The sequence below is a fragment of the Ranitomeya imitator genome, chromosome 1 (assembly GCF_032444005.1).
Source record: "Ranitomeya imitator isolate aRanImi1 chromosome 1, aRanImi1.pri, whole genome shotgun sequence".
Lineage (NCBI taxonomy): Eukaryota > Metazoa > Chordata > Amphibia > Anura > Dendrobatidae > Ranitomeya > Ranitomeya imitator.
Genome location: NC_091282.1, coordinates 859,398,878 through 859,424,789, shown reverse-complemented (window position 1 = coordinate 859,424,789; position 25,912 = coordinate 859,398,878). Strand labels below are relative to the sequence as shown.

Sequence of the window (25,912 nt, the reverse complement as noted above, 5' to 3'; positions counted from 1 at the left end):
CATTTGCATAAAAAAAGCTAATATCTTGGGAATGCAGCAACAGATAAAAGATAAAAAAGTGTAAATGTATTTTCATTTCAAAGACCTGTTTGCTCATAAATGCTTACAGGGGATTGATCTTACTGACAGATTGCCTTTAAGTTTACAAAACAAAAATAGCAAGTCTTCAACATAACACGTATTCACTTTAAAAGTCTCATTACATTTCAAACTAAATTTACAATTTAAAAAAAAAAAAATAGATAAAGTTTGGCAAACCAACCCCTTATCTTTGGCATGTACATCAGCACCATGATGTAGTAGGTATTCCACAACCGAAACTCTGTTATAACCGGCAGCAAAGTGTAATGGAGTTGAATGTCGACCTTCTAGATCCCTGCAATTCACGTTTTGGGGGCTGCATAGCTGCTGTAAAGAATTTATGAAATAATAATAATAAAAAAAAAAAAGAAGTAATGAATAAAAGTTTAGTAGTACTATGGATTTTGTAAATGAAAAGTTGAAATTAATCTACATAAGCACGGTGTAATTATAAATCTGAACACAATATATTCCAACTTGCCATAATCAAAATCTAGAAAGTGTGCATGGCCTTTTAGACCCATTTGCTTTCCGTTTAGATTATCGAGAGGCTGCATGTCAAATATTCTTATCAACATAAAAAACGGCGCAGTCAGATGACCGTACTAATAGGAATGAGATAGTTTGTGCACTGCCTTCCTATCTGGCGGCTCTAACCGACCCGAATGTGACAGCTGCATAGAAGTATAGGAAGTGGTCACGCTCGGTTGGGAAAGCCACTGGCCAGTATGTGCACTGTGCTCCGATCTCGTTCTGATTTATACAAATTCCAGCACAAGCAAACTTTATTAAGCAAACTATAATCACAATGCAAGCGAAGCAATACTTTACGTTAGAAGAAGGACGAGCATAGTCAGCATAACAGATAATGAACTACACATACAGTATATAAAGCCATATAGAGTAATTGTTCTGTTTTCATAAATGAAGAGAACACATGAAAATTAGAAACTTTGCAATATATGTTATTAGAGAAATCCACTTCTCTCTCGTTCTGGAGTGATCATTCATTCTCAATATCCTGAATTCACAGCCAAAAGACTGACTCCTTACTAAGATAGGAGACGGTAGTTGGTGCTTATAAAGTTCAAAACATGCGTTTGTGCCTCAGCTTCTTTCCTGCTAAGAAATCAGGTTTTGCTGCAGAAAAAAAAAGGTAGCAAAAACGCCCAGTGTGAACTTACCCTTAATTTTATGGACAGTGCAGGAGTAGTGTAGATAAAAGGAATCTGTAACCAGACTGTTGCAACCTAATCTGAGAGCAGCTTGATGCAGGGTCAATGACCATGTTTCCAGTGATGTCACCTGATGAACTGCTTGCCGTAGTTAAAGGGAACCGGTCACCCCCAAAATCGAAGATGAGCCAAGCCCACCAGCATCAGGGGCTTATCTACAGCATTTTGGAATGCTGTAGATAAGCCCCCGATGTATCCTGAAAGATGAGAAAGAGAGGTTAGATTATACTCACCTGGGTGGGCAGTCCGATCCAATGGGCGTCGCGGTCTGGTCCAGCGCCTCCTATCTTCATAGAATGACATCCTCTTCTTGTCTTCACGCTGCGGCTCCGGCGCAGGCGTAATTTATCTGCCCTGTTGAGGGCACAGCAAAGTACTGCAGTGCGCAGGGCCTCTCTGACCTTTCCCGTTCTATTCTTGTCTTCACGCTGCGGCTCCGACGCAGGTGTACTTTGTCTGCCCTGTTAAGGGTAGAGCAAAGTTCTGCAGTACGCAGGTGCTGGGCCTCTCTACCCTTTCCCGGCGCCTGCGCACCGCAGTACTTTGCTCTGCCCTTAACAGGGCAGATAAATTACGCCTGCGCCGCAGCAAGGAGACAAGAAGAGGACGACATCGTATGAAGATGGGAGGCCCCGGAACGGACCGCGACGCCCATCGGACCGGACCGCCCCTGGGGGAGTATAATCTAACCTCTTTTTCTCATCTTTCAGGATACATCAGGGGCTTATCTACAGCATTACAGAATGCTGTAGATAAGCCCCTGATGCCGGTGGGCTAAGATCATCTTCGATTTTGGGGGTGACCGGTTCCCTTTAGTGAAAATCTCCTGCCAAGTGATTTTATCTTAGAGGACTACTAACGCTGCTGCCATGCAACACTCCATATTTATGAGCTCTGTATTACCCTGCCCCCACCACCGATTGGTAACTTTCTATGTAATGTACACACAAAGCTGCCAATCAGTGGTGTGAGTGGGGTACTTCAGATCTCAGTATTCAGAGAACTGATCTGCAGCAGATAAAAAATAAATAAATAGGGATTTAATTAAAACTGCAGAAAGCAGCACAGTTCCTGATATATCGCTGGAATTAGGGTATGTGCCCATACATCATACTGTTCAAAGATGCAGTAACTAAACCTAGTTAGATTCGCTATCAAAATGCAAAAAGAATTAACACAATAAATAAGTTAAAATCAAATTAATATTTAACGTAGCCACCCTTTGACTTCAAAACCGCATGGAAGCATCAATTCATCTAGGCACCTTTACACAGTTTTTGAAAGAACTAGAAATGAAGGTTGTTCCAAACATCTTGAAAAAGTAATCACAGATTTTCTGTGAATGTTGGTTTGTGAAACACCTGTGGTCTCTATGTAATTCCAGACAGACATAATTATGAGGTCAGGGCTCTATAAGGGCCATATCATCACTTGTCGTTTACGGTGAAGACCGTCCAATGATCTTGCCTATATGTTTGGGGTAACTGACCTGCAACTGAATAAATTGGGAGCCAATCAGATGCCTCTCTGATGACATTGCATGATGGATATTTGCCAAAGGGCACCAATATATCCTGGTGGTCATGGACTATGCAACACAGTACCCAGAGGTGGTACCACTAAGAAACTCCTCCACCAGAAGCATAGTCTGAGAGCCAGTTTATATTTTCTTCCAGGCATGCCAAAGATGGACCAAGGAACGTCATTCATGTCCAAGGTAATTAGAGAGTTAGGTAAGGCTCTGGAGATTACACAACTTGGTGTACCATCCGCAGAGGGACGGATGGCCTTAAAGGATGTGGAAAACAACGGACGATAATGGGATTGCCTACTATCGTACCTGCTGTTCATTATTAGGGAAATTCCACAGGCCTCTGCAGGGTTGTCACCGATCGAGTTGTTACACGAATGACACACTTGGGGACTTCTGAATATTGCAGATGAGACCTGGGAAGCAGAGCTTACACCCCAATGAAGCATCATCGAGCATGTTGCCCAGATGCAGGACAGTATTGCAAGGGTGATGCCGACTGTCAAGGAGAGACTCCTTCAAGCACCAGAGACTCAGGCAAGGATCTAAAATTGGTTGGCGAAGTGGAGACAGTTTAGCCCTGGAGTCAAAAAGCTGAGTGACGTCAATTACAAGGTCTACCAGCCAGGGAGCAGAAAGTCGTACCAAGTTTACCACACCAACCAGGAAAAAGTTGGAAGCTACATGCCTGGGGGCCAATACTGCGGCCAGGGTCGAAGATGTCACAGTGGCAATGACACTGTCACCGGCCCAGAAACAACAGTGCCAAGAACTGCTTCAGCAGAAGCGGCACCTGTTTTCGGAGTTGCCAGGATGTACGCAGGTTGTTGAACATGAAATCCTGACCGAACCACAAGCAAAATAGAATCCCCGAAGCCTACCTCGAGGTGATTTCAAAGGAGGCGAGAATGTTGAGTCTGAGCGTCAGAGGAGTCAACAAGCATCTGGTCCAGCCCCACTGTCCTCGTGCTGAAGCCTAATTGAGAGTGGCGTTTCTGCAACAACTACAGGAAACTAAATGGAGGTGTCTAAATTCGACACGTAACCGATGCCCTGCGCCAGAGAATCTAGAGTCAGCCAGATACTCCACCACCCTGGACCTAAAGAAAAGTCACTGGCAAAACCTCCTCGCTCAAAGCACCAAGGAGCAGACAGCCTTTTCTACACCTGACCGTTGCTTCCAGTATACCACAATGCTGTTCGGACTGCAAGGAGCCAGAGTTAAGTTCCAGAGGGCCATGAACCGGATCCTAGCCTCTCACAAAAAGTATGTTGCAGCTATACGATATTACGATATTCAGCCCGGATTGGGGAAGGCAGGGTTTACCATAAACACAAAAGAAATGCACAATGAGGAAAGTGGAGCAAAAATACTTGAGCTACATCGTAGTAGGAGGTGAAATAAGTGAATAAGATGGAGGCAATTCAAAATTGGCAGCAACCGGTCTCTAAGAAACAGGATCTGGGAATGGTGGGATTCTATCTTCGCTTTATCCCAAATTTCCCCATAACAGCCGCACCCCTGACCGACCAACCTTTTGGGAATGAAGACATCGATGGACAATTGGTCTGCTGATGCAGAGATGGCATTCCAAGAGTTGAAGTTCGTCCTATGTAAGCAGCCGATCTTGATCGCTCCTGACTTCAGTAGGGAATTTGTAGTCCAAACTGACTCCTCAGAGGTCAGGTTGGGAGCTCTGTTGTCACAAGACGTAAATGGGGAGAAACATCCAGTCCTGTATTTAAGTAGGAAACTCTCCTTCTGTGAGAAAAACTATGCCATTACAGAAAAGGAATGCTTGGCCATCAAATGGGCAAATTGACACCCTGAGGTACTACCTGTTAGGCTGGAAGTGCAGGCTAGTGTCACAACATGCGCCCTGGAGATGGGTGAGTGAAAGTAAGGGGAAGAATGCCCGGGATATAGATGGTTTCTAGGGCTACAGGACTTAAACTTTCACGTGGAGCACAGGCCTGGGAAGCTGCACGGTAACACAGATGCCCTGTCTAGACTTCCCTGTTTGGTGACTGAAGGTGCCAAAACACCCAGCTTTGGGCAGAAAGGAGGGATATGTGACAGTCAGTGGAGTGGAGATATGTACCACTGCGGTAGTTGGCTTCACTGATACGAACCTAGTAAAATGCTCCAGCACACTAAATATTGAGATGGATTAATCAGCCATGTTTAGGGCTAAGTTGAGTGAACAGCTGTAGAATGGGTGGAGTCAGGAGGATAAATACACAATGTTATGGCTTGCTTTTGCAGGACGAGCTGATGTTTTTATTGTTAACAGTTTTGGGCACATGACATTTTTTGATCGCTTTCTATTCTGATTTTTGGGAGACAGAATGAACAAAAATCAGCAATTCAGGAATTGCTTTTTGTTTTTTTATACCGTTGCACATGTGGTAAAGTTGGTAAGGCAGCTTTATTCTTCGGCTCAGTACAATTTATAAAAAATTTCTTATGTTTTGGCGCTTTTACACCAAAACTTTTATAGAAAAAAATTATTTTTGCATCGCTTTATTCTGAGAGCTATAACTTATTTTTCTGCTTATGGAGCTATATGATGGCTTGTTTTTTGAGGGACAAGATGACATTTTTCAGCGACAACATTTTTATTTACATTCATCTTTTTCTTCGCATTTTATTGCACTTTTTGTTCGGTGGTATGATGATAAAGCATTGCTTTTTGCCTTTTTTTACGTTGTTCACTGAAAGGGTTAACTAGTTAAGTAGTGGGACAGTTTTATAGAGCAGGTCGTTATGGACGAGGTCATACCAAATGTGTACTTTTGTTTATTTTTCTATTTACATAAATAAACGTATTTATTGGGAAAGCATTTTTTTTTTTAATCCACAAAGAAAAAAATTATTTTACACTTTTTTTCTTTTTAACTTTTTTACATTGTCCCAGTATGGGAGATTACTGTATATCATCAGATCGCTGACCTGATGTTCTACAATGAGTTCCCTGCACGATTCTCCTCTATGTCGCTGTCACTAAGGGGTTAACCCCTTAGTGACGGAGCTAAATTTTTGAAATCTGACCAGTGTCACTTTATGTGGTAATAACTCTGCAACGCTTCAACAAATCCCAATGATTTTGAGACTGTTTTTTCGTGACATACTTTATACTTTATGATAATGGTAAATTTAGGTCAATATGTTTTGTATTTATTTATAAAAAGTATCAAAAATGTGAGAAAAATGTTAAAAAAGCATTAAGCTACTTACTGGTAGCAGCATTTTTCGGAGGCCCATGACAGCACTACGAGAGAGGGGATCCGCCCTTCAGGAACAGGAAACCTACAGATACAAAAGGGCGGCACCTCTCCCCATGCATCAGTTGTATATTAGAGCCTGAGAGGACTACCGCGGTCAGTAGCACACAAACATACATTATATACAGTTTATGTACAAAAATAATCCATCATATTGAACTATATACCACACGTGAGATCTATCTATCTTATTATATATACTATAGGAAGTGCAACCCCCACGTGAATAGGGAGGGAACTAAGGGTGCTGTCATGGGCCTCCGAAAAATGCTGCTACCAGTAAGTAGCTTAATGCTTTATTCGGACTCCCATGACAGCACTACGAGAGAATTACAGAGATGTAAACTACCTTAGGGAGGGACTATAGCCTGTAGCACCCTTAACCCGAAGGTGAGATCAGAAGAGAACCCCAAGTCCAACCTATAGTGCTTGAAAAAGGTGGAAGGGGATGACCACGTAGCCGCCTTACATATCTGGTCGATGGAAACTCCAGATCTTTCAGCCCAGGATGTAGCCATGGCCCGGGTGGAATGTGCCCTCAGATTCTGCGGAACAGGACCTCCACCTGCAGTATAAGCCAGAGAGATAGCCTCCCTAATCCACTTTGCTAACGTGCACTTTGACACTCTAAGACCTTTCCTGGGACCTTGGAAGGATAGAAACAACGCCTCCTCTCTCTTCCAAGCATCAGTGACTGATATATATTCTAAGAGACATCTCCTAACATCTAACGTATGGAGTAACTCTTCTTTGGAATTAGAAGGATTAGGGAGAAATGATGGTAGAACTATCTCCTGAGATCTATGAAAATCTGAGGCCACTTTCGGTAAATAAGCTGGATCTGGTCTGAGGACTACTCTGTCCTGTAGAAACTCTGTATAGGGGGAGAGCCTAGAAAGAGCCTGTATGTCTCCTACCCTACGAGCAGATGTAATTGCCACCAAAAATGCTGTTTTGAGGGATAGTAATTTAAGTGAGGCTGAATGTAAAGGCTCAAACGGTTCTTTAGTCAAAGCAGAGAGGACTAGATTGAGATCCCAAGGCATTGACCTATTCCTGTGTATAGGTCTGGACCTACTAGCTGCTTTGATGAACCTTGATACCCAATAATTACCAGCAATGTTACAAGAAAATAGGGCCCCTAGGGCTGAGACTTGTACTTTTAGCGTACTCGTGGATAGATTTAGCTCTAGCCCTCTCTGCAGGAATTCTAGAATCTGGTTAATTGGTAAACCCTCTTCGATATTAAAATTTGAAGAGGCCAGAAACTTCCTCCAAGTTCTAGAGTAGATCTTAGTTGTTATGAGTTTTCTACTCTTCATAAGGGTATCAATGAGATTTGGAGAAAATCCTCTGTTTTTTAACAGTGACCTCTCAAAGACCATGCCGTCAAATGGAGACCCTTCACTTGTGGATGGTTGATCGGACCTTGATGAAGTAGGTCCGGGATGTCCGGCAGTACCCAGGGGTCTTCCACCGACATGGTCCTGAGCCAGGAGAACCAAGCTCTTCGGGGACAGAACGGAGCGATCAGTATGATTCTCGCTTGATCCTCCCTTATCTTTCTGACCACCAGAGGCAACAGGTTTAGCGGGGGGAACGCATAAGCCAACCGGAAATCCCATCTGATCAGGAAGGCATCCACTGCCAGCGGATATTCCCTGGGATTCAAGGAACAGAATTTTTTCGTTTTTCTGTTGTCCTTGCTGGCAAATAAGTCCACCTCTGGATGACCCCACCTGCGGACAATCTGGTTGAAGATTTTTGAGTTCAGAGACCATTCTCCTTGTCTTAAGGTGTTTCGACTTAGAAAGTCCGCCCTTATATTTTCCTTCCCTTTTATATGCACTGCTGTTAAAGATAGAAAATGGTTTTCCGCTATCCGGAGCAGGCGGTCCGCTATTTCCATCAGAAACTCGGAGCGTGTTCCACCTTGGTGATTCACGTAGGCCACTGCCACCTGGTTGTCGGAGAGGATTTTGACATGGTGACCCTGTAGATACACGAGGAGTTCCTTAATTGAGAATTCAATTGCCATCAACTCCTTCTGATTGGAAGAGGCTGATGTTTGGGGGTCCCATAGACCCTGGACTACCACGTCACCCATGTGAGCCCCCCACCCCGTGGGGCTGGCGTCTGTTGTGATTACCCGAGTCACCTGAGTCACCCAGGGAACTCCTGCTGACAGATTGTCTTCCTCTAGCCACCATCTAAGAGATGTAAGAACCCCTGGACTCAATGTCATCTGACCCTGCAAGGAACCCTGTAAGACCCTATCATAATGTAGTACGTCAAACTGTAAAGGCCTGGAGTGGAACTGGGCCCAACGGACGGCGGGGATACAGGAAGTTAGGGAACCTAACAAAGACATAGCCTGTCTAAGGGTCATGGATGGTTTATTAATTGCTTTTAACACCTGTTGTTGGATATGAAGTAATTTATCAGGCGGAAGACAGCATTGTTGGGACTCGGAATTTAACAGCAGCCCTAGGAACCTCTGGGTCTTTAGGGGTTGCAATCGGGATTTATCATAATTTATGATCCAGCCCAGATTTTCCAGTTTAAATATAGCTGTTTTAACCTGAGCCAGGCAATGGTCTACTGAGTTCCCCACTATTAGGAAATCACCCAGATAAGGAACAATGAGAATATCGGATTTACGTAAGTGCGCCATAACCTCCGCAACTACTTTAGTAAATACCCGGGGAGACGTTGAGAGGCCGAAGGGAAGGGCTCTAAATTGAAAATGGCGAACAATACCTCCCATAGACACCGCCACACGTAGAAACTTCTGGAAGTTTTCGTGGATAGGAACATGATAGTATGCATCCTTTAAGTCCACAACTACCATGAAGCAGTGTTTAAACAACATCTTTATTGCAGAACTGATTGACTCCGTTTTAAACGTGGTATTAACCAGGTATTCATTAAGGGATTTAAGATTGATAATAGTCCTGAACGACTTGTCTGGTTTTTGAATCAAAAAAAGAGGAGAGTAGAATCCTCTTCCTCTCTCTGACTCCGGAACCTCAATCAGTACATTTTTACGGCATAAAGTCATGACCTCTGACTCTAAGGCCGTCTGCTCAATAGTGGAGGAACGCAAGGGGGTTAGCATAAACTTATCACGAGGCCAATGAACAAATTCCAATTTTAGGCCTTCCGATACAATACCTCGGACCCAGACACTATTTGTGATGTTAGTCCATGCGGAAGAGAAGGTTGACAATCTCCCTCCCACAGGGATTGCTAGTCATTGGTCTGGTTTCTTACGTTCTTTTGAGGAACGGCGAAACATGTAACCCGTACCTCTCCTGCGTCTATCCTCCCATCTAAAATTTTCTCTAGAGGGTGAGGATGCGCGCTTCCTTCCACGACCAAATCTCCTTCTGTTAAATGGACGCCGGTAAGAAGCTGATGACAAATTAGGAAATTTCTTCTTATCATCTCCAGCCTTTTCGAGCAGCTCATCCAAGGTTGGCCCAAAGAGATATTCCCCTTTACATGGGATAGCGCATAATTTGGATCTTGACTGGATATCCCCCGACCAACACTTCAACCATAAGGCTCTACGAGCCGCGTTGGAGAGTCCTGCTGCTCTGGCCGCCATTCTGACCGAGTCCACCGACGCGTCCGACAAGAAAGCCGCAGCATCCTGAATCACTGGAAGCGCACCTAGAATAGAATTCCTGGAGGCGCCTTCTTTAAGCTGGGATTCCAACTGTTCCAACCAGACCATTAGGGATCTGGCTGTACAAGTCGCAGCCACTGCTGGCCTCAAGGATCCGGCTGCCATCTCCCACGTACCCTTAAGGAAGATCTCCGCCTTCCTGTCAAGAGGGTCTTTAAGGGACCCCATGTCCTCGAAAGGTAAAGCTGCTTTCTTAGATGCCTTCGCCACCGCCGCATCTAATTTAGGGGCCTTGTCCCAGGTATCCACATCCGTATCTTCAAAGGGATACCTGCGCTTTAAAGCCGGTGGCAAAGAACCTTTCTTCTCCGGTTTTTTCCATTCCCGGAGAATCAGGTCTTGAATCTTATCAATCACCGGGAAGGATCTGCGTTTCTTGTGTTCCAAGCCGCTGAACATTAGCTCCTGACGGGAAAGCTGAGTCTTAGGCTCTTCTAGGCCCATCGTACCTCTGACCGACTTGACTAACTTATCCACCCGGTCCAGAGGCAGACAGAATCGGCCAGATTCCTCTTCTGATGACGAGGAAGAGAGATTTGAGCGATAAGAACCTTCCTCTTTATCTTCCTCTGACGAATCAGAGATCACCGAGGCTCTCTGTTTTGAACTTCCCGCCTGGGACATAGACCGCAGGGATTCCCTTACTTCTGTACGGATCATCTCACGCAGATTAGCCGTAGAAGCAGATTCTTCCGCTACCTAGGGGAGGACAATAAGGGTGATACCATCTATCTAGCCTGATGTCACTCAATCCCTCCACTCCTGTAAACCTCACCATCTGTTGTATACAGGAGGCACACAATTTTTTAGGACTCTGGTAAGGGAACTTCACATAGGGCACACTCCTTATGTTTCGACTTTGCACTTCTCTTCCCCTAGAATGACAAAGTATAAGGGGCCCGCGTCACTGAGTGAACATTCACGTAGATCACTTACCAGTGTACGCCAAAGAGAAAGGTACCGGAACAGGAGGGGGCTCCTTGCCAGTCGAAGCTCTAGATCCTTGCCTGGACGAGCTTTTACGGCTGGACTGGTCACTTCTGATATGCTCCTTTCCCACGGCTTCCTGCCGTACTTTATCCAGAAGTTGAGGCTGCTGCTCACCATCATCTGCCATGATGAAGCTGTGGCCAAAAGCAGGGTTCTATCGCCAACACCTGCTTATATCCCCCTGTATTCCGGTCAGCAGGCCACCTGGCGTGTTCCCCATTGGTTCCTGATGATCAGGCTGCAGCTGGGAGGTTAGCGGTGGTAGTACAGAAGAACCGGCGACCGGACCATGGGCGCCGCCATTTTGGAAAGACCGCGCATGCGCAGTCAACCCGCAAACCGGAAGCGCCTGCCGGCTCCACCCCCGGCGCCCCAGCGTTCCGGAAACGCTCAGTGAGCGATGCAGGACGCCGGGAATGCCCAGCAGTGCTCCGGACGGCGCTCCACTTCCGACGCCGCAACCACACCACCGCACCTCACTGCCGCCGTCTGCTCAGTGGGGGGAATGAAACTTACCAACGCCGGCTTCCGGAGACAAGGAATCCTCCGGACCCTGCTCCCTGCTGCCAACGCCACTGACGTGCAGTCCAGCCTGGACCACCGTGGCGTCTCCAGGACTTTCCGCACCGGTCGAGGTAGGAGACCCCCCCGCTACCAGATTCGACCGGCCGGCCTGGGCTCCTTACGAGATGAAATCTGTAGGATCCTGTCCCTCCAGGAACAGGAAACCAACTGATGCATGGGGAGAGGTGCCGCCCTTTTGTATCTGTAGGTTTCCTGTTCCTGAAGGGCGGATCCCCTCTCTCGTAGTGCTGTCATGGGAGTCCGAATAAATTAGCAATTTTCAAAATTTGAATGATTATCCCTTTAGTCCAGATGGCCATACCACAGCAAAACATTAATAAATAACATTTCCCACATATCTGCTTTACATCAGCACCATTTGTAAAATGTTATTTTATTTTGTTAGCATTTTAGGAGGATTAAAAATGTAGCAGCAATTTTTCATGTTTTCAAGGAAATGTACAAAATTTATTTTTTTAGGGACTTATCCATGTTTGAAGTGACTTTAGGGGTCTCATATATTGGGAAACACCCAAACGTGATACCATTTTAAAAACAGCACCCCCAGACATATTGAAAACTGCAGTCAGGTAGTTTATTAACTCTTCAGGTGCTTTACATAATTTAATGCAAAGTGGCATGATAGGAATGAAAATGTGCATTTTTACTACCTAAATGTCTCTAACTTCTGAATAGATTACTACAGCAATCAGACTCTAAGGCCGCTATTTGGTCATTAATTGCCACGGCAAACATCAGGACCACAAAATCAAGATCTGAGGGCACCAATTTGGTTAAATAGGAAGCCCGCACACTCTGTTAACCATTTATAATGATGTAGTCACTATTGACAGCAGCATCTAAGGGGTTAAACAGAATTGGACGGTGCAAACACTGATCGTGGCTGATGCAGCAAGTTGTCAGCTATAGTGGACAGTCGACAGCTACTGGATTGTCACCTGTATGGGGAGGCTATTCTCTTATATCTCAGGTCAGTTAAAAGGCATATTGGCTGTCATTAAGGGGTTAAATGCACGTGATCAGTGCTAGCACTGATCGTGGGCATTGCTGCAGGGTGTCAGCTCTCACAAAGAGCTGATGTCCGCACCCGATTGCTGAGACGCTCAGCATGAGGCCGCGCGATCGGTTTGTTTGCAGGCCCGCAGCTGTTGGGAAGGGGTTCAGGTATTTTTATTACTTACTGCAAAGACAAAAGTTTACATACATTTCATTAGTATTTCGTAGCATTGCCCTTTAACTGATTATCTTGGGTCAAACGTTTGGGACATCCTTCCACAAGCTTCTCACAATAGTCATTCCTCCTGACAAAACTGGTGTAACTGATCCAGGTTTGTAGGTCGCCTTGCTCTCATCTGCCTTTTCATTCATACATTTTCAATAATAATGAGATCAGGGCTTTGTGATGGTCACTCCAAAACATTGACTTTGTTATCTTTAGCCACTTTGTTACCATTTTGGCAGTATGCTTCGGGTCATTGTCCATTTGGAAGACCCATTTCCGCCCAAGCTTCCAACTTCCTGACTGATGTCTTGAGATGCTGCTTCAGTATTGCCACATAATCTTCTTTTGTCATGATGCAGTATTTTGTGAAGTGCACCAGTCCCTCCTGCAGCAAAACAACCCCACAACATGATGCTGCAACCTACCCCCGTGTTTCACAGTCAGGATGGTGTTCTTAGGCTTCCAAGCTTCTCACTTTTTCCTCCAAACATAACGATGGTCATTATGCCCAAAAAGTTCAAATACAGTTTTATCAGACAACATGACATGTGTCCAAAAATTAAGGTCTCTGTTCCTGTGTGCATTTGCAAACATTAAACTGACGTTTTTATGTTTCTTTTGGAGTAATGGCTTCTTCCTGGCAGAGTGGCCTTTCAGCCCATGTTGATTCAGCACTCGTTTCTCTGTGGATATTGACAATATCAGCAAGATCTTTTGCTTTCTTCCAAAGAACGTTCATCTCTGGAACACAGAACCTGTCTTCTTCCTGAGCGGTATGATGGCTGGATATTCCCATCTTGTTTGTACATGAGTATAATTGTACAGATGAACGAGGCACCTTCAGGTATCTTGAGATGGTACCCAAGGATGAGCCACACTTGTGCAAGTCTACAATTCTCTTCCTGATATCTTGACTGATTTCTTTAGACTTTCCCATGATGCTACACAAAGAAGCAGTGTTTCAGGTGTGCATTAAAATGCATCCACAAGTGTGTCTCTAATTAACTCAGATGTCACAAAAAAAAAAAAAAACCTATTAGAAGCTTCCAAACAAATGACAACATCATATTGGCAGTCCGAATTGTTCAAAGGCATAGTAATCTTAGTGTTTGTAAACTTTTGACTTTGCACTAAGTAATACAAATGCCTTACAACAGTCTATCTCGATCTCATTATTCTGGCATTTGGCAAATAAAAATTATGGTAATCCCAATTGAACTAAAACGGGAAAGGGTTATTCGAATGTCAGATATTGAGAAAAACAGGCACATGTGTCTTTTTATATAGTGTATGTAAAACTACATATACAGTACATACAGTAGGGGGAAAAAAAATATTTAGTCAGCTACCAATTGTGCAAGTTCTCCCACTTAAAATGAGAGAGGCCTGTAATTGACATCATAGGTAGACCACAACTAAGAGTCAAAATGAGAAAACAAATCCAGAAATCACCTTGTCTGATTTGGCAAGATTTATTTTGCAAATTATGGTGGAAAATAAGTAATTGGTCATAAAAAAAACTTCATCTCAATATTCTGTTGTATATTGTTTGATGGCAATGACAGAGGTCAAACGTTTTCTGTAAGTCTTCACAAGGTGGGCCCACACTGTTGGTGGTATGTTGGCCCATTCCTCATGCAGATCTCCTCTAGAGCAGAGGTCCCCAACTCCAGTCCTCAAGGCCCACCAACAGGTCATGTTTTCAGGATTTCCTTTGCATTGCACAGGTGATGCAATTATTACCTGGGCAAGACTAAGGAAAACCTGAAAACATGACATGTTGGTGGGCCTTGAGGACTGGAGTTGGGGACCTCTGCTCTAGAGCAGTGATGTTTTGGGCCTGTCACTGGGCAACACGGACTTTCAACTCCCTCCAAAGGTTTTCTATGGGGTTGAGATCTGGAGTCTGGCTAGGCCTTTCCAGGACCTTCATATGCTTCTTACGAAGCCACTCCTTCGTTGCCCTGGCGGTGTGCTTGGGATCAATATCATGCTGAAAGACCCATCCAAGTTTCAAAATCTCACAATACATGGCCCCATCCATTCTTTCATGTACATGGATCAGTCGTCCTGGTCCCTTTGCAGAGAAACAGCCTTTGGTGTTCTTTAGATGCAACTCAGCGTTGTCTCCTCCAAATACGTTGAGTTTTGTTTCTACCAAACAGTGCTACTTTGGTTTCATCAGACCATATGACATTCTCCCAATACTCTTCTGGATAATCCAAATGCTCTCTAACAAACTTCAGAGGGGCCCAGACACGTACTGGCTAAAGCAGGGAGACACGTCTGGCACTGCAGGATCTGAGTCCCTGGCGGTGTAGTGTGTTACTGATGGTAGCCTTTGTTACGGTGGTCCCAGCTCTATGCAGGTCATTCATTAGGTCCCCCGTGTGGTTCTGGGATTTTTGCTCACCATCCTTATGATCATTTTGACCCCACGGGGTGAGATCTTGCGAGGGAAATTACCAGTGGTCTTGTATGTCTTCCATTTTCTTATTATTGCTCCCAAAGTTCATTTCATCACACAAAGATTCTTGCCTATTGCAGATTCAGTCTTCCCAGCCTGGTGCAGGGCTACAATTTTGTTTCTGGTGTCCTTGGACAGTTCTTTGGTCTTCACCATAGTGGAGTTTGGAGTGTGACTGTTTGAGGTTGTGGACAGGTGTCTTTTATACCGATAAGTTCAAACAGGTGAAATTACTACAGGTAATGAGTGGATGACAGAGGAGCCTCTTAAATAAGAAGTTGCAGGTCTGTGAGAGCCAGAAATCTTGCATGTTTTTAGGTGACCAAATACGTATTTTCCACCATAATTTGCAAAATAAATCTTGTTAAATCAGACAAGGTGATTTTCTGGATTTGTTTTCTCATAGTTGTGATCTACCTATGATGTAAATTACAGACCTCTCATCTTTTTAAGTGGGAGAACTTGCACAATTGGTGGCTGACTAAATACATTTTTCCCCACAGCACATAAAAACACACACATTTATCTGTGGTAACCTTAATTTATGGTTGCAATTCCTAAATGTTTCACAGGATATTTCTGTTAAACCCTTTTAATGAAACCTGAAAGTCCACACTTAATTGCATCTCAGTTTCATTTTAAGGCTGTGTGCACACGTTGCTGATTTTTCATGATAAAAACGCCATAAAACCGCAAAAAAACGCATACAATATGCATCCCATCATTTAGAATAAATTCCACAATTTTTGTGCACATGATGCGTTTTTTTTTCCGCAAAAAAAACGCATTGCGGTTAAAAAAAAGCAGCATGTTCATTAATTTTGTGGTTTTGTTGCGGATTTCCCACTATAAAATGCATTGGGAAATGTCCGGAAAAAACGCATCAAAAACGCACCAAAAACGCGGTAAAAACGCATCAAAAATTGTTCCTGGACACCGAATCGGTTATATCAATGCAGCCTCTAAACTCAACCGTGCACTTTTTAACTATTATTTATTTATTTATATAGCACCATTGATTCCATGGTGCAGTACATGAGAAGGGGTTACATACTAATTACAGATATCACTTACAGTAAGCAAAGTAACAATTACAGACTGATACAGAGGGGCGAGGTCCCTGCCCTTGTGGGCTTACATTCTACAGGATGGTGGGGAAGGAGACAGTGGGTCGAGGGTTGCAGGAGCTCCGGGGTTGGTGAGGCTGTAGCTCCAGTAGTGGTGAGGAGGCAGCGGGGTCAGTGCAGGCTGTAGGCTTTCCTGAAGAGATGGGTTTTCAGGTTCCATCTGAAGGATCCGAATGTGGTTGATAGTTGGACGTGTTGGGGCAAAGAATTCCAGAGGATGGTGGATATTCAGGAGAAGTCTTGGAGGCAGTTGGGTGAGGAGCAAATAAATGTGGAGGTGAGAAGGAGGTCTTGGGAGGACCGGAGATTACGTGAGGGAAGATATCGGGAGATTAGTTCAGAGATATATGGAGGAGACAGGTTATGGATGGCTTTGTAGGTCAGTATTAGTAATTTGAACTGGATACGCTGAGGTAATGCGAGCCAGTGAAGATATTTGCAGAGGGGGGAAGCAGAGGAGTAGCGAGGAGAGCGATGAATTAGTTGGGCAGCAGAGTTAAGGATGGACTGAAGAGGTGCAAGGGTGTTAGCAGAGAGGCCACAGAAAAGGATGTTGCAGTAGTCGAGGCGGGAGATGATGAGGGCTCGTACAAGCATTTTAGTAGATTGACGGTTGAGGAAAACAATCCCTGAACTACTCCCTTTGTAGAAAGCTATAAGTTTCAGATCCATCCATTCAGGGAAGTGGAGTCTACATACAACAGTGGAAAAAAGCATAACCCAACCTTGACATATAAGGTCATAGTGTGTGGAACATACCCCATGCCGGAATTCTAATCCAGTAGTTATCTATCCTGCAAGAGCCTCAGATGTACTCTTGCTTTTCTGAGAGACTATACTCTGACCATCCAAAAATCCTAAATAGGTAATAAACTGGCCTCTATGAAGACTCATTGGTGCCAAAGAGAATTGTACTTTGAAAGGTTTAATTACACTATAATTATCGAAAGTTTTATTTAACTTCTTAATGACAACTGCTAATGGCTGCCATAAAAAGACTTAAGCTGTATAACTCATCACTGCCTATTTAAGGGGTTACCTGGAACTTTTATATTGATGGCCTACCCTTAGGATATGTCATTAATATCTGATCGGTGGAGGTGCAACACCCGAAACCCCTGCCAATCAGCTGTTTCCGATGCTGGCAGTGGCCAGATTTACTCAGTTGTGACACTGCATATAGCATTAGATCTGGCTGTCAGTCACTGCCGATGCGTGGTTACCACAGTTGCTCACTATGAACTGAACGGTGATTGAAGAAGTGCTGGCACACCTCTATGACTGAAAGCCCAACACTGCTGTGAGGAATAAAGCGAATCGCGATTCAGATGAAACACCTAAAGGAACCATTCACTGTAATGGGGCCGATTCAGTCATTTTGGCTTATACTCCGGTGGTGTAGTATTTTTTCTTATTACACAAGTGTGCTTGACACAGTTGTGTGCAAGCCTAAAAAGTCAGACACCACAGAACAGAGGATAGACAGAGTCCAAAGTGACTCCATCTGCCTAATTACAGTTAATGGTTCCCTAGCAAGTTTTATCACAATTTTTGAGGATGTAGATAGATACCCTAAATCAACATACGTTATCAGAATAGAGGATAGGATATACCTGAAACTATCTTTAAAAAGGTGGCCAAAAAAAGGTTATGTGCTCCAAAATGAGCAATAAAAACTTCAACTTATCCCACAAACAACAAGTTCCACTTCAGATCCATCATCTGAAAAATAAGGAGTTTACATGACACAGGTAGTCCAAAAGGCTCTTGAAAAGAGACATGGCTCCCTCGCCAAATAAAATCCAGTGAAATCTGTGCTCCCAAATTGAAAAAGTCCCATGCACGCTAAGCTCCACAATGTGCCTAAACCTGAGTTAGCGGCAAATGTATGGCATTGCTGTAGAGCAGTGGTGGGCAACTAATTTTCCCGAGCTGCCACATGATAAACCGTGACTGTTGTAGAGTGCCAAACCAATAGGCTGAAATTAATAAAGTTCAATATTAATATTAACATTATAATTTTTATATTAATTATATCACTTAATATTGAGCAGAATCAAGTATGCTGACATCCCCCTATATAGTTTGAACCGGAATACAGCCCCTTCTATATATCATATGAGCCCCACACAGCCTCCCCAAGCCCGATATAAGAGCCCCACACAGCCTCCCCATCTTCAGCATAGGAGCCCCACACAGCCCCCCATGTTCAGCATCAGAGCCCCACACAGCCTCCCCATGTCCAGCATATATGAGTCCCACACAGCCTCCCCATGGCCAGCATAGGAGCCCCACACAGCCTCCCCATGGCCAGCATAGGAGCTCCACACAGCCTCCCCATGGGCAGCATAGGAGCCCCACACAGCCTTCCAATGTCCAGCATATGAGCCCCACACAGCCTCCCCCATGTTCAGCATAGGAGCCCCACACAGTCTCCCCATGTTCAGCATAGGAGCCCCACACAGCCTCCCCCATGTTCAGCATAGGAGCCCCACACAGCCTCCCCCATGTTCAGCATAGGAGCCCCACACAGCCTCCCCCATGTTCAGCATAGGAGCCCCACACAGCCTCCCCCATGTTCAGCATAGGAGCCCCACACAGCCTCCCCATGTCCAGCATATATGAGTCCCACACAGCCTCCCCATGGCCAGCATATGAGTCCCACACAGCCTCCCCATGGCCAGCATAGGAGCTCCACACAGCCTCCCCATGGGCAGCATAGGAGCCCCACACAGCCTTCCAATGTCCAGCATAGGAGCCCCACACAGCCTCCCCATGGCCAGCATAGGAGCTCCACACAGTCTCCCCATGTTCAGCATATGAGTCCCACACAGCCTCCCCATGGCCAGCATAGGAGCTCCACACAGCCTCCCCATGGGCAGCATAGGAGCCCCACACAGCCTTCCAATGTCCAGCATAGGAGCCCCACACAGCCTCCCCATGGCCAGCATAGGAGCTCCACACAGTCTCCCCATGTTCAGCATATGAGTCCCACACAGCCTCCTCCATGTCCAGCATATGAGTCCCACACAGCCTCCCCCATGTTCAGCATAGGAGCCCCGTACAGCCTTACCATGTCCAGCATATGAGGCCTGCACAGCCTTCCCAAATCCAGCATACGAGTTCCACACAGGTTTTTGCCAACCCATCTGTGAGCAGTATGATGTATCGGCAGACACCCCAACATCAGCGATGTGTCACTTAATAAGCTGATTGTATTCATGTCGATAAAATCATTGTTTTTTCTGCTGCAGATCTAACAGTTATCTGAATGTGTAGTTGTGTAACTTCGCCCCCACACCACTGATTGGCATCTTTCTATATACACTATACATAAGCAGAAAGCTGCCAATCAGTGGTGTGGGTTACACAGTACTCATGAATATATGCTTGACTATCTGGTAGCAGGTTTACTAGTCATCTAATGATTATGGTATCTACTGCTTTTATCAAAACCACACTAAAAAGCCAACCAAATGATACATTGCTGGAATCAGGGTCACTGTCTGTATATTAAGCACACAATCAAAATACAACAGTCTTCATTTAAAAAACAAGATAAAAACAGTAAAAACCTTTAGTAAAAATTCTTAAATTAGGCTACAAACTGGTTGACAGATTGCCTAAAAGGCCCAAATTGGCTCCATTACTAATGGGTTAAATATTGCAGCCCCTTTACCCTGATATTCTGAATGGGCTCACAAACTACTGTGCAGCTCACCAGGTAGAAGAGCTCAGCTGGTGCATGAGTGCATATACACACAGCTGTGCACAAGTTCAGTAAAAAGTCTATCAGCTTGTACAACAAAACCATGACTCTCACCCATCTACAAGGCAATTAGGTGACCATGATAACCATCTATGAAAAATAAACTTTTTGATGGGGCGTTACCACTGAGACATATAGGAGAGCAGACTCTCATTACAAGAATCACACTGGTAACTACCCCTTTCATTTAAAGGGGTTGTTCACTAGTTGGACTTCCCATGATCAAATCAGAATGTTTGCCGCCGTTAAATTAAAAACACTTATCCTCACTACCGATGCAGATGCGGGTCCGGCGGTGTCGGCACTCACGTTCACGGGGTTCACAAACATTCAGCTTGAAAAGGGGTTGTCTAGTAGTGAACAATCCCTTTAAAATAAGCCCTGGAGGTAGATTCTTGGGGAGAGCGATGTCCGTCCCATAGATCTTAATAGCTCATTTACATGTTAAGAGAAACGTGGATTTCTCTGGAAAAAGACATTGTATCCCAGATATTAAGGTATCATTTTATTTGAGACGTTCGATGAAATGAAAGATTTATGGCGATGATTCCCCATCATATGATGTAGTTAAGAACTGGCATCGTCAATTCAACTGTGGTTGGATTTCAGTGCAAAGAGCTCCAATTCCAGGACAACCTTGCTCTGCTATTGATGGACCCAGCATCCAGCAAGTGGAGGTCGCCATTTTGGAAAATCAGTGTGGAACTATTCGCCACCTAGCCCAAAATGTCAAGATTAGTGTGGGGTCCATGGAAAAAATCATTCAAGATCATCTTTATATGCATAAGGTATCTGCTCCCTGGGTTCCCCAGCTGCTCACACCTTTCCAGAAGAAGGAACGAGTCGAATGCTCTCAGGCTCTATTGATAACGTGCCATGGAATCCAGGAGGACTTTTTCAACAGACTGATCACCCATGAGTCCATCACCATGATCCTGAGACTAAAGTCCAGTCGATGCAATGGAAGCATCATGACTCACCACCTCTAAAGAAGGCACGTGCCCAACCCTCGGCAGACAAGGTCATGTTCACAATATTTTGGGACCATCACAGAGTAGTACTGATGGATTTCCTAGCAAAGGGTACTGTGATCACTGGGGCATTCTATGCTTTACTGTTGCATAAATTGCGGGAAACCATCAAAACTAAGACGTGGCATACTCACCAAAGGTGTCTGCCTTCTGTAAGACAATGCACCAGTTCATAACTCAAGTTCATGTTGCCCAAATAGAAGCATGCTACGGTGGCTTTGATATTTTACCGCATCCCCTTATTCACCCGACTTCGCACCATCAGACTTCCACCTCTTTCCAATAATTAAGTTATTTTTGAAGGGCAAGCATTTTCCATATGATGAGACTGATTTCCAAAGTCACAACGTGGCTTTTGGAGCATCCTGTTGACTTGTACAAGTGAGGTCTTTACAGTTGTTTAAAAGAGATGGGAGAAGTGTGTGTCCCTAGGTGGCATCTATGTAGAGAAGGAGTAATAACTGTGCCTAGTTTCATTGCGCTCAGTCCACAGGAAGTGGGTCAGGGAAAATCTTTAAAGAACATCCCTCATACATGCCCATATAGATGGCTTAGGAGGGTTGATCCCAATAACAGATTCCCTTTAAAAGGGGTGCTCACACTGTGGAAACGACGGCAGCAAGGGAGGGCAGTACAGGTTTTATTATTTTATTGGGGCCGAACATTTGGTTTAAGAAGGTGTTGTTCTAGTAGTGGACAACCCCTTTAACCCCTTCATGACCCAGCCTATTTTGACCTTAAAGACCTTGCCGTTTTTTGCAATTCTGACCAGTGTCCCTTTATGAGGTAATAACTCAGGAACGCTTCAACGGATCCTAGCGGTTATGAGATTGTTTTTTCGTGACATATTGGGCTTCATGTTAGTGGTAAATTTAGGTCAATAAATGATGCGTTTATTTGTGATAAAAACGGAAATTTGGCAAAAATTTTGAAAATTTTGCAATTTTCACATTTTGAATTTTTATTCTGTTAAACCAGAGAGTTATGTGACACAAAATAGTTAATAAATAACATTTCCCACATGTTTACTTTACATCAGCACAATTTTGGAAACAAAATTTTTTTTTGCTAGGAAGTTATAAGGGTTAAAATTTGACCAGCGATTTCTCATTTTTACAACGAAATTTACAAAACCATTTTTTTAGGGACCACCTCACATTTGAAGTCAGTTTGAGGGGTCTATATGGCTGAAAATACCCAAAAGTGACACCATTCTAAAAACTGCACCCCTCAAGGTACTCAAAACCACATTCCAGAAGTTTATTAACCCTTCAGGTGCTTCACAGCAGCAGAAGCAACATGGAAGGAAAAAATGAACATTTAACTTTTTAGTCACAAAAATTATCTTTTAGCAACAATTTTTTTATTTTCCCAATGGTAAAAGGAGAAACTGAACCACGTAAGTTGTTGTCCAATTTGTCCTGAGTACGCTGATACCTCATATGTGGGGGTAAACCACTGTTTGGGCGCACGGCAGGGCTTGGAAGGGAAGGAGCGCCATTTGACTTTTTGAATCAAAAATTGGCTCCACTCTTTAGCGGACACCATGTCACGTTTGGAGAGCCCCCGTGTGCCTAAAAATTGGAGCTCCCCCACAAGTGACCCCATTTTAGAAACTAGACGCCCCAGGGAACTTATTTAGATGCCTAGTGGGCACTTTAAACCCTCAGGTGCTTCACAAATTGATCTGTAAAAATGAAAAAGTACTTTTTTTTCACAAAAAAAATTCTTTTCGCCTCAATTTTTTCATTATCACATGGGCAATAGGATAAAATGGATCATAAAATTTGTTGGGCAATTTCTCCCGAGTACGCCGATACCTCATATGTGGGGGTAAACCACTGTTTGGGCACTCGGCAGGGCTCGGAAGGGAAGGCGCGCCATTTGACTTTTTGAATGGAAAATTAGCTCCAATTGTTAGCGGACACCATGTCGCGTTTGGAGAGCCCCTGTGTGCCTAAACATTGGAGCTCCCCCACAAGTGACCCCATTTTGGAAACTAGACCCCCCAAGGAACTTATCTAGATGCATACTGAGCACTTTAAACCCCCAGGTGCTTCACAGAAGTTTATAATGCAGAGCCATGAAAATAAAAAATAATTTTTCTTTCCTCAAAAATGATTTTTTAGCCTGGAATTTCCTATTTTGCCAAGGGTAATAGGAGAAATTGGACCCCAAATGTTGTTGTCCAGTTTGTCCTGAGTACGCTGATACCCCATATGTGGGGGTAAACCACTGTTTGGGCGTACGGCAGGGCTCGGAAGGGAAGGCACGCCATTTGGCTTTTTAAATGGAAAATTAGGTCCAATCATTAGCGGACACCATGTCACGTTTGGAGAGCCCCTGTGTGCCTAAACATTGGAGATCCCCCAGAAATGACCCCATTTTGGAAACTAGTCCACCAAAGGAACTAATCTAGATGTGTGGTGAGGACTTTGAACCCCCAAGTGCTTCACAGAAGTTTATAACGCAGAGCTATGAAAATAAAAAAAAAAAATTATTTTCTCAAAAATGATATTTTAGCCTGCAATTTTTTATTTTCCCAAGGGTATCAGGAAAAATTTGACCCCAAAAGTTGTTGTCCAGTTTCTCCTGAGTACGCTGATACCCCATATGTGGGGGTAAACCACTGTTTGGGCACATGCCGGGGCTCGGAAGTGAAGTAGTGACGTTTTGAAATGCAGACTTTGATGGAATGCTCTGTGGGCGTCACGTTGCGTTTGCAGAGCCCCTGATGTGGCTTAACAGTAGAAACCCCCCACAAGTGACCCCATTTTGGAAACTAGACCCCGAAAGGAACTTATCTAGATGTGTGGTGAGCACTTTGAACTCCCAAGTGCTTCACAGAAGTTTATAATGCAGAGCCGTGAAAATAATAAATACGTTTTCTTTCCTCAAAAATAATTATTTAGCCCAGAATTTTTTAATTTTCCCAAGGGTAACAGGAGAAATTTGACCCCAATATTTGTTGTCCAGTTTCTCCTGAGTACGGTGATACCCCATATGTGGGGGTAAACTACTGTTTGGGCACATGCCGAGGCTCGGAATTGAAGTAGTGACGTTTTGAAATGCAGACTTTGATGGAATGCTCTGCGGGCGTCACGTTGCGTTTGCAGAGCCCCTGATGTGGCTAAACAGTAGAAACCCCCCACAAGTGACCCCATTTTGGAAACTAGACCCCGAAAGGAACTTATCTAGATGTGTGGTGAGCACTTTGAACCCCCAAGTGCTTCATAGAAGTATATAATGCAGAGCCGTGAAAATAATAAATACGTTTTCTTTCCTCAAAAATAATTATTTAGCCCAGAATTTTTTATTTTCCCAAGGGTTACAGGAGAAATTGGACCCCAAAAGTTGTTGTTCAGTTTCTCCTGAGTACGCTGATACCCCATGTGTGGAGGTAAACCACTGTTTGGGCACACGTCGGGGCTCAGAAGGGAAGTAGTGACTTTTGAAATGCAGACTTTGATGGAATGGTCTGCGGGCGTCACGTTGCGTTTGCAGAGCCCCTGGTGTGCCTAAACAGTAGAAACCCCCCACAAGTGACCCCATTTTAGAAACTAGACCCCCCAAGGAACTTATCTAGATATGTGGTGAGCACTTTGAACCCCCAAGTGCTTCACAGACGTTTACAACGTAGAGCCGTGAAAATAATAAATCATTTTTCTTTCCTCAAAAATGATGTTTTAGCAAGCATTTTTTTATTTTCACAAGGGTAACAGGAGAAATTGGACCCCAGTAATTGTTGCGCAGTTTATCCTGAGTATGCTGGTACCCCATATGTGGGGGTAAACCACTGTTTGGGCACACGTCAGGGCTCGGAATTGAGGGAGCACCATTTGACTTTTTGAATACGAGATTGGCTGGAATCAATGGTGGCGCCATGTTGCGTTTGGAGACCCCTGATGGGCCTAAACAGTGGTAACCCCTCAATTCTACCTCCAACACTAACCCCAACACACCCCTAACCCTAATCCCAGCTGTAGCCATAACCCTAATCACAACCCTAACCCCAACACACCCCTAACCCTAACCACAACCCTAATTCCAACTGTAGCCATAACCCTAATCACAACCCTAATTCCAACCCTAACCCTAAGGTTATGTGCCCACGTTGCGGATTCGTGTGAGATTTTTCAGCATCATTTTTGAAAAATCCACGGGTAAAAGGCACTGCGTTTTACCTGCGGATTTTCCGCGGATTTCCAGTGTTTTTGTGCGGATTTCACCTGCGGATTCCTATTGAGGAACAGGTGTAAAACGCTGCGGAATCCGCACAAAGAATTGACATGCTGCGGAAAATACAACGCAGCGTTTCCGCGCGGTATTTTCCGCACCATGGGCACAGCGGATTTGGTTTCCATATGTTTACATGGTACTGTACACCTGATGGAACACTGCGGCGAATCTGCAGCGGCCAATCCACTGCGGATCCGCAGCCAAATCCGCACCGTGTGCACATGGCCTAATTCTAAAGGTATGTGCACACGCTGCGGAAAACGCTGCGGATCCGCAGCAGTTTCCCATGAGTTTACAGTTCAATGTAAACCTATGGGAAACAAAAATCACTGTACACACGCTGCGGAAAAACTGCACGGAAACGCAGCGGTTTACATTCCGCAGCATGTCACTTCTTTCTGCGGATTCCGCAGCGGTTTTACAACTGCTCAAATAGAAAATCGCAGTTGTAAAACCGCAGTGAAATGCGCAGAAAAAACGCGGTAAATCCGCAGCGGTTTAGCACTGCGGATTTATCAAATCCGCAGCGGAAAAATCCGCAGAGGACCAGAATACGTGTGCACATACCGAAACCCTAACCCTACCCCTAACCCTACCCCTAGCCCTAACCCTAACCCTATTCTAACATTAGTGGGAAAAAAAAAAATTCTTTATTTTTT

General features: G+C 44.4%; 1 protein-coding gene across 3 annotated transcripts in view; it reads right to left on the bottom strand.

Annotated features, from left to right (window-relative positions):
* Positions 1 to 25,912, bottom strand: part of TNKS (tankyrase) — a 310,108-nt gene that overhangs the window by 51,566 nt on the left and 232,630 nt on the right. For 2 of the 3 annotated variants that reach the window (XM_069742119.1, XM_069742100.1), the window contains exon 14: positions 263 to 408. In XM_069742119.1, the coding sequence (XP_069598220.1) occupies positions 263 to 408 (146 nt within the window). The remainder of the gene's footprint in view (positions 1 to 262; positions 409 to 25,912) is intronic. The other variant, XM_069742109.1, reaches the window with a different exon arrangement.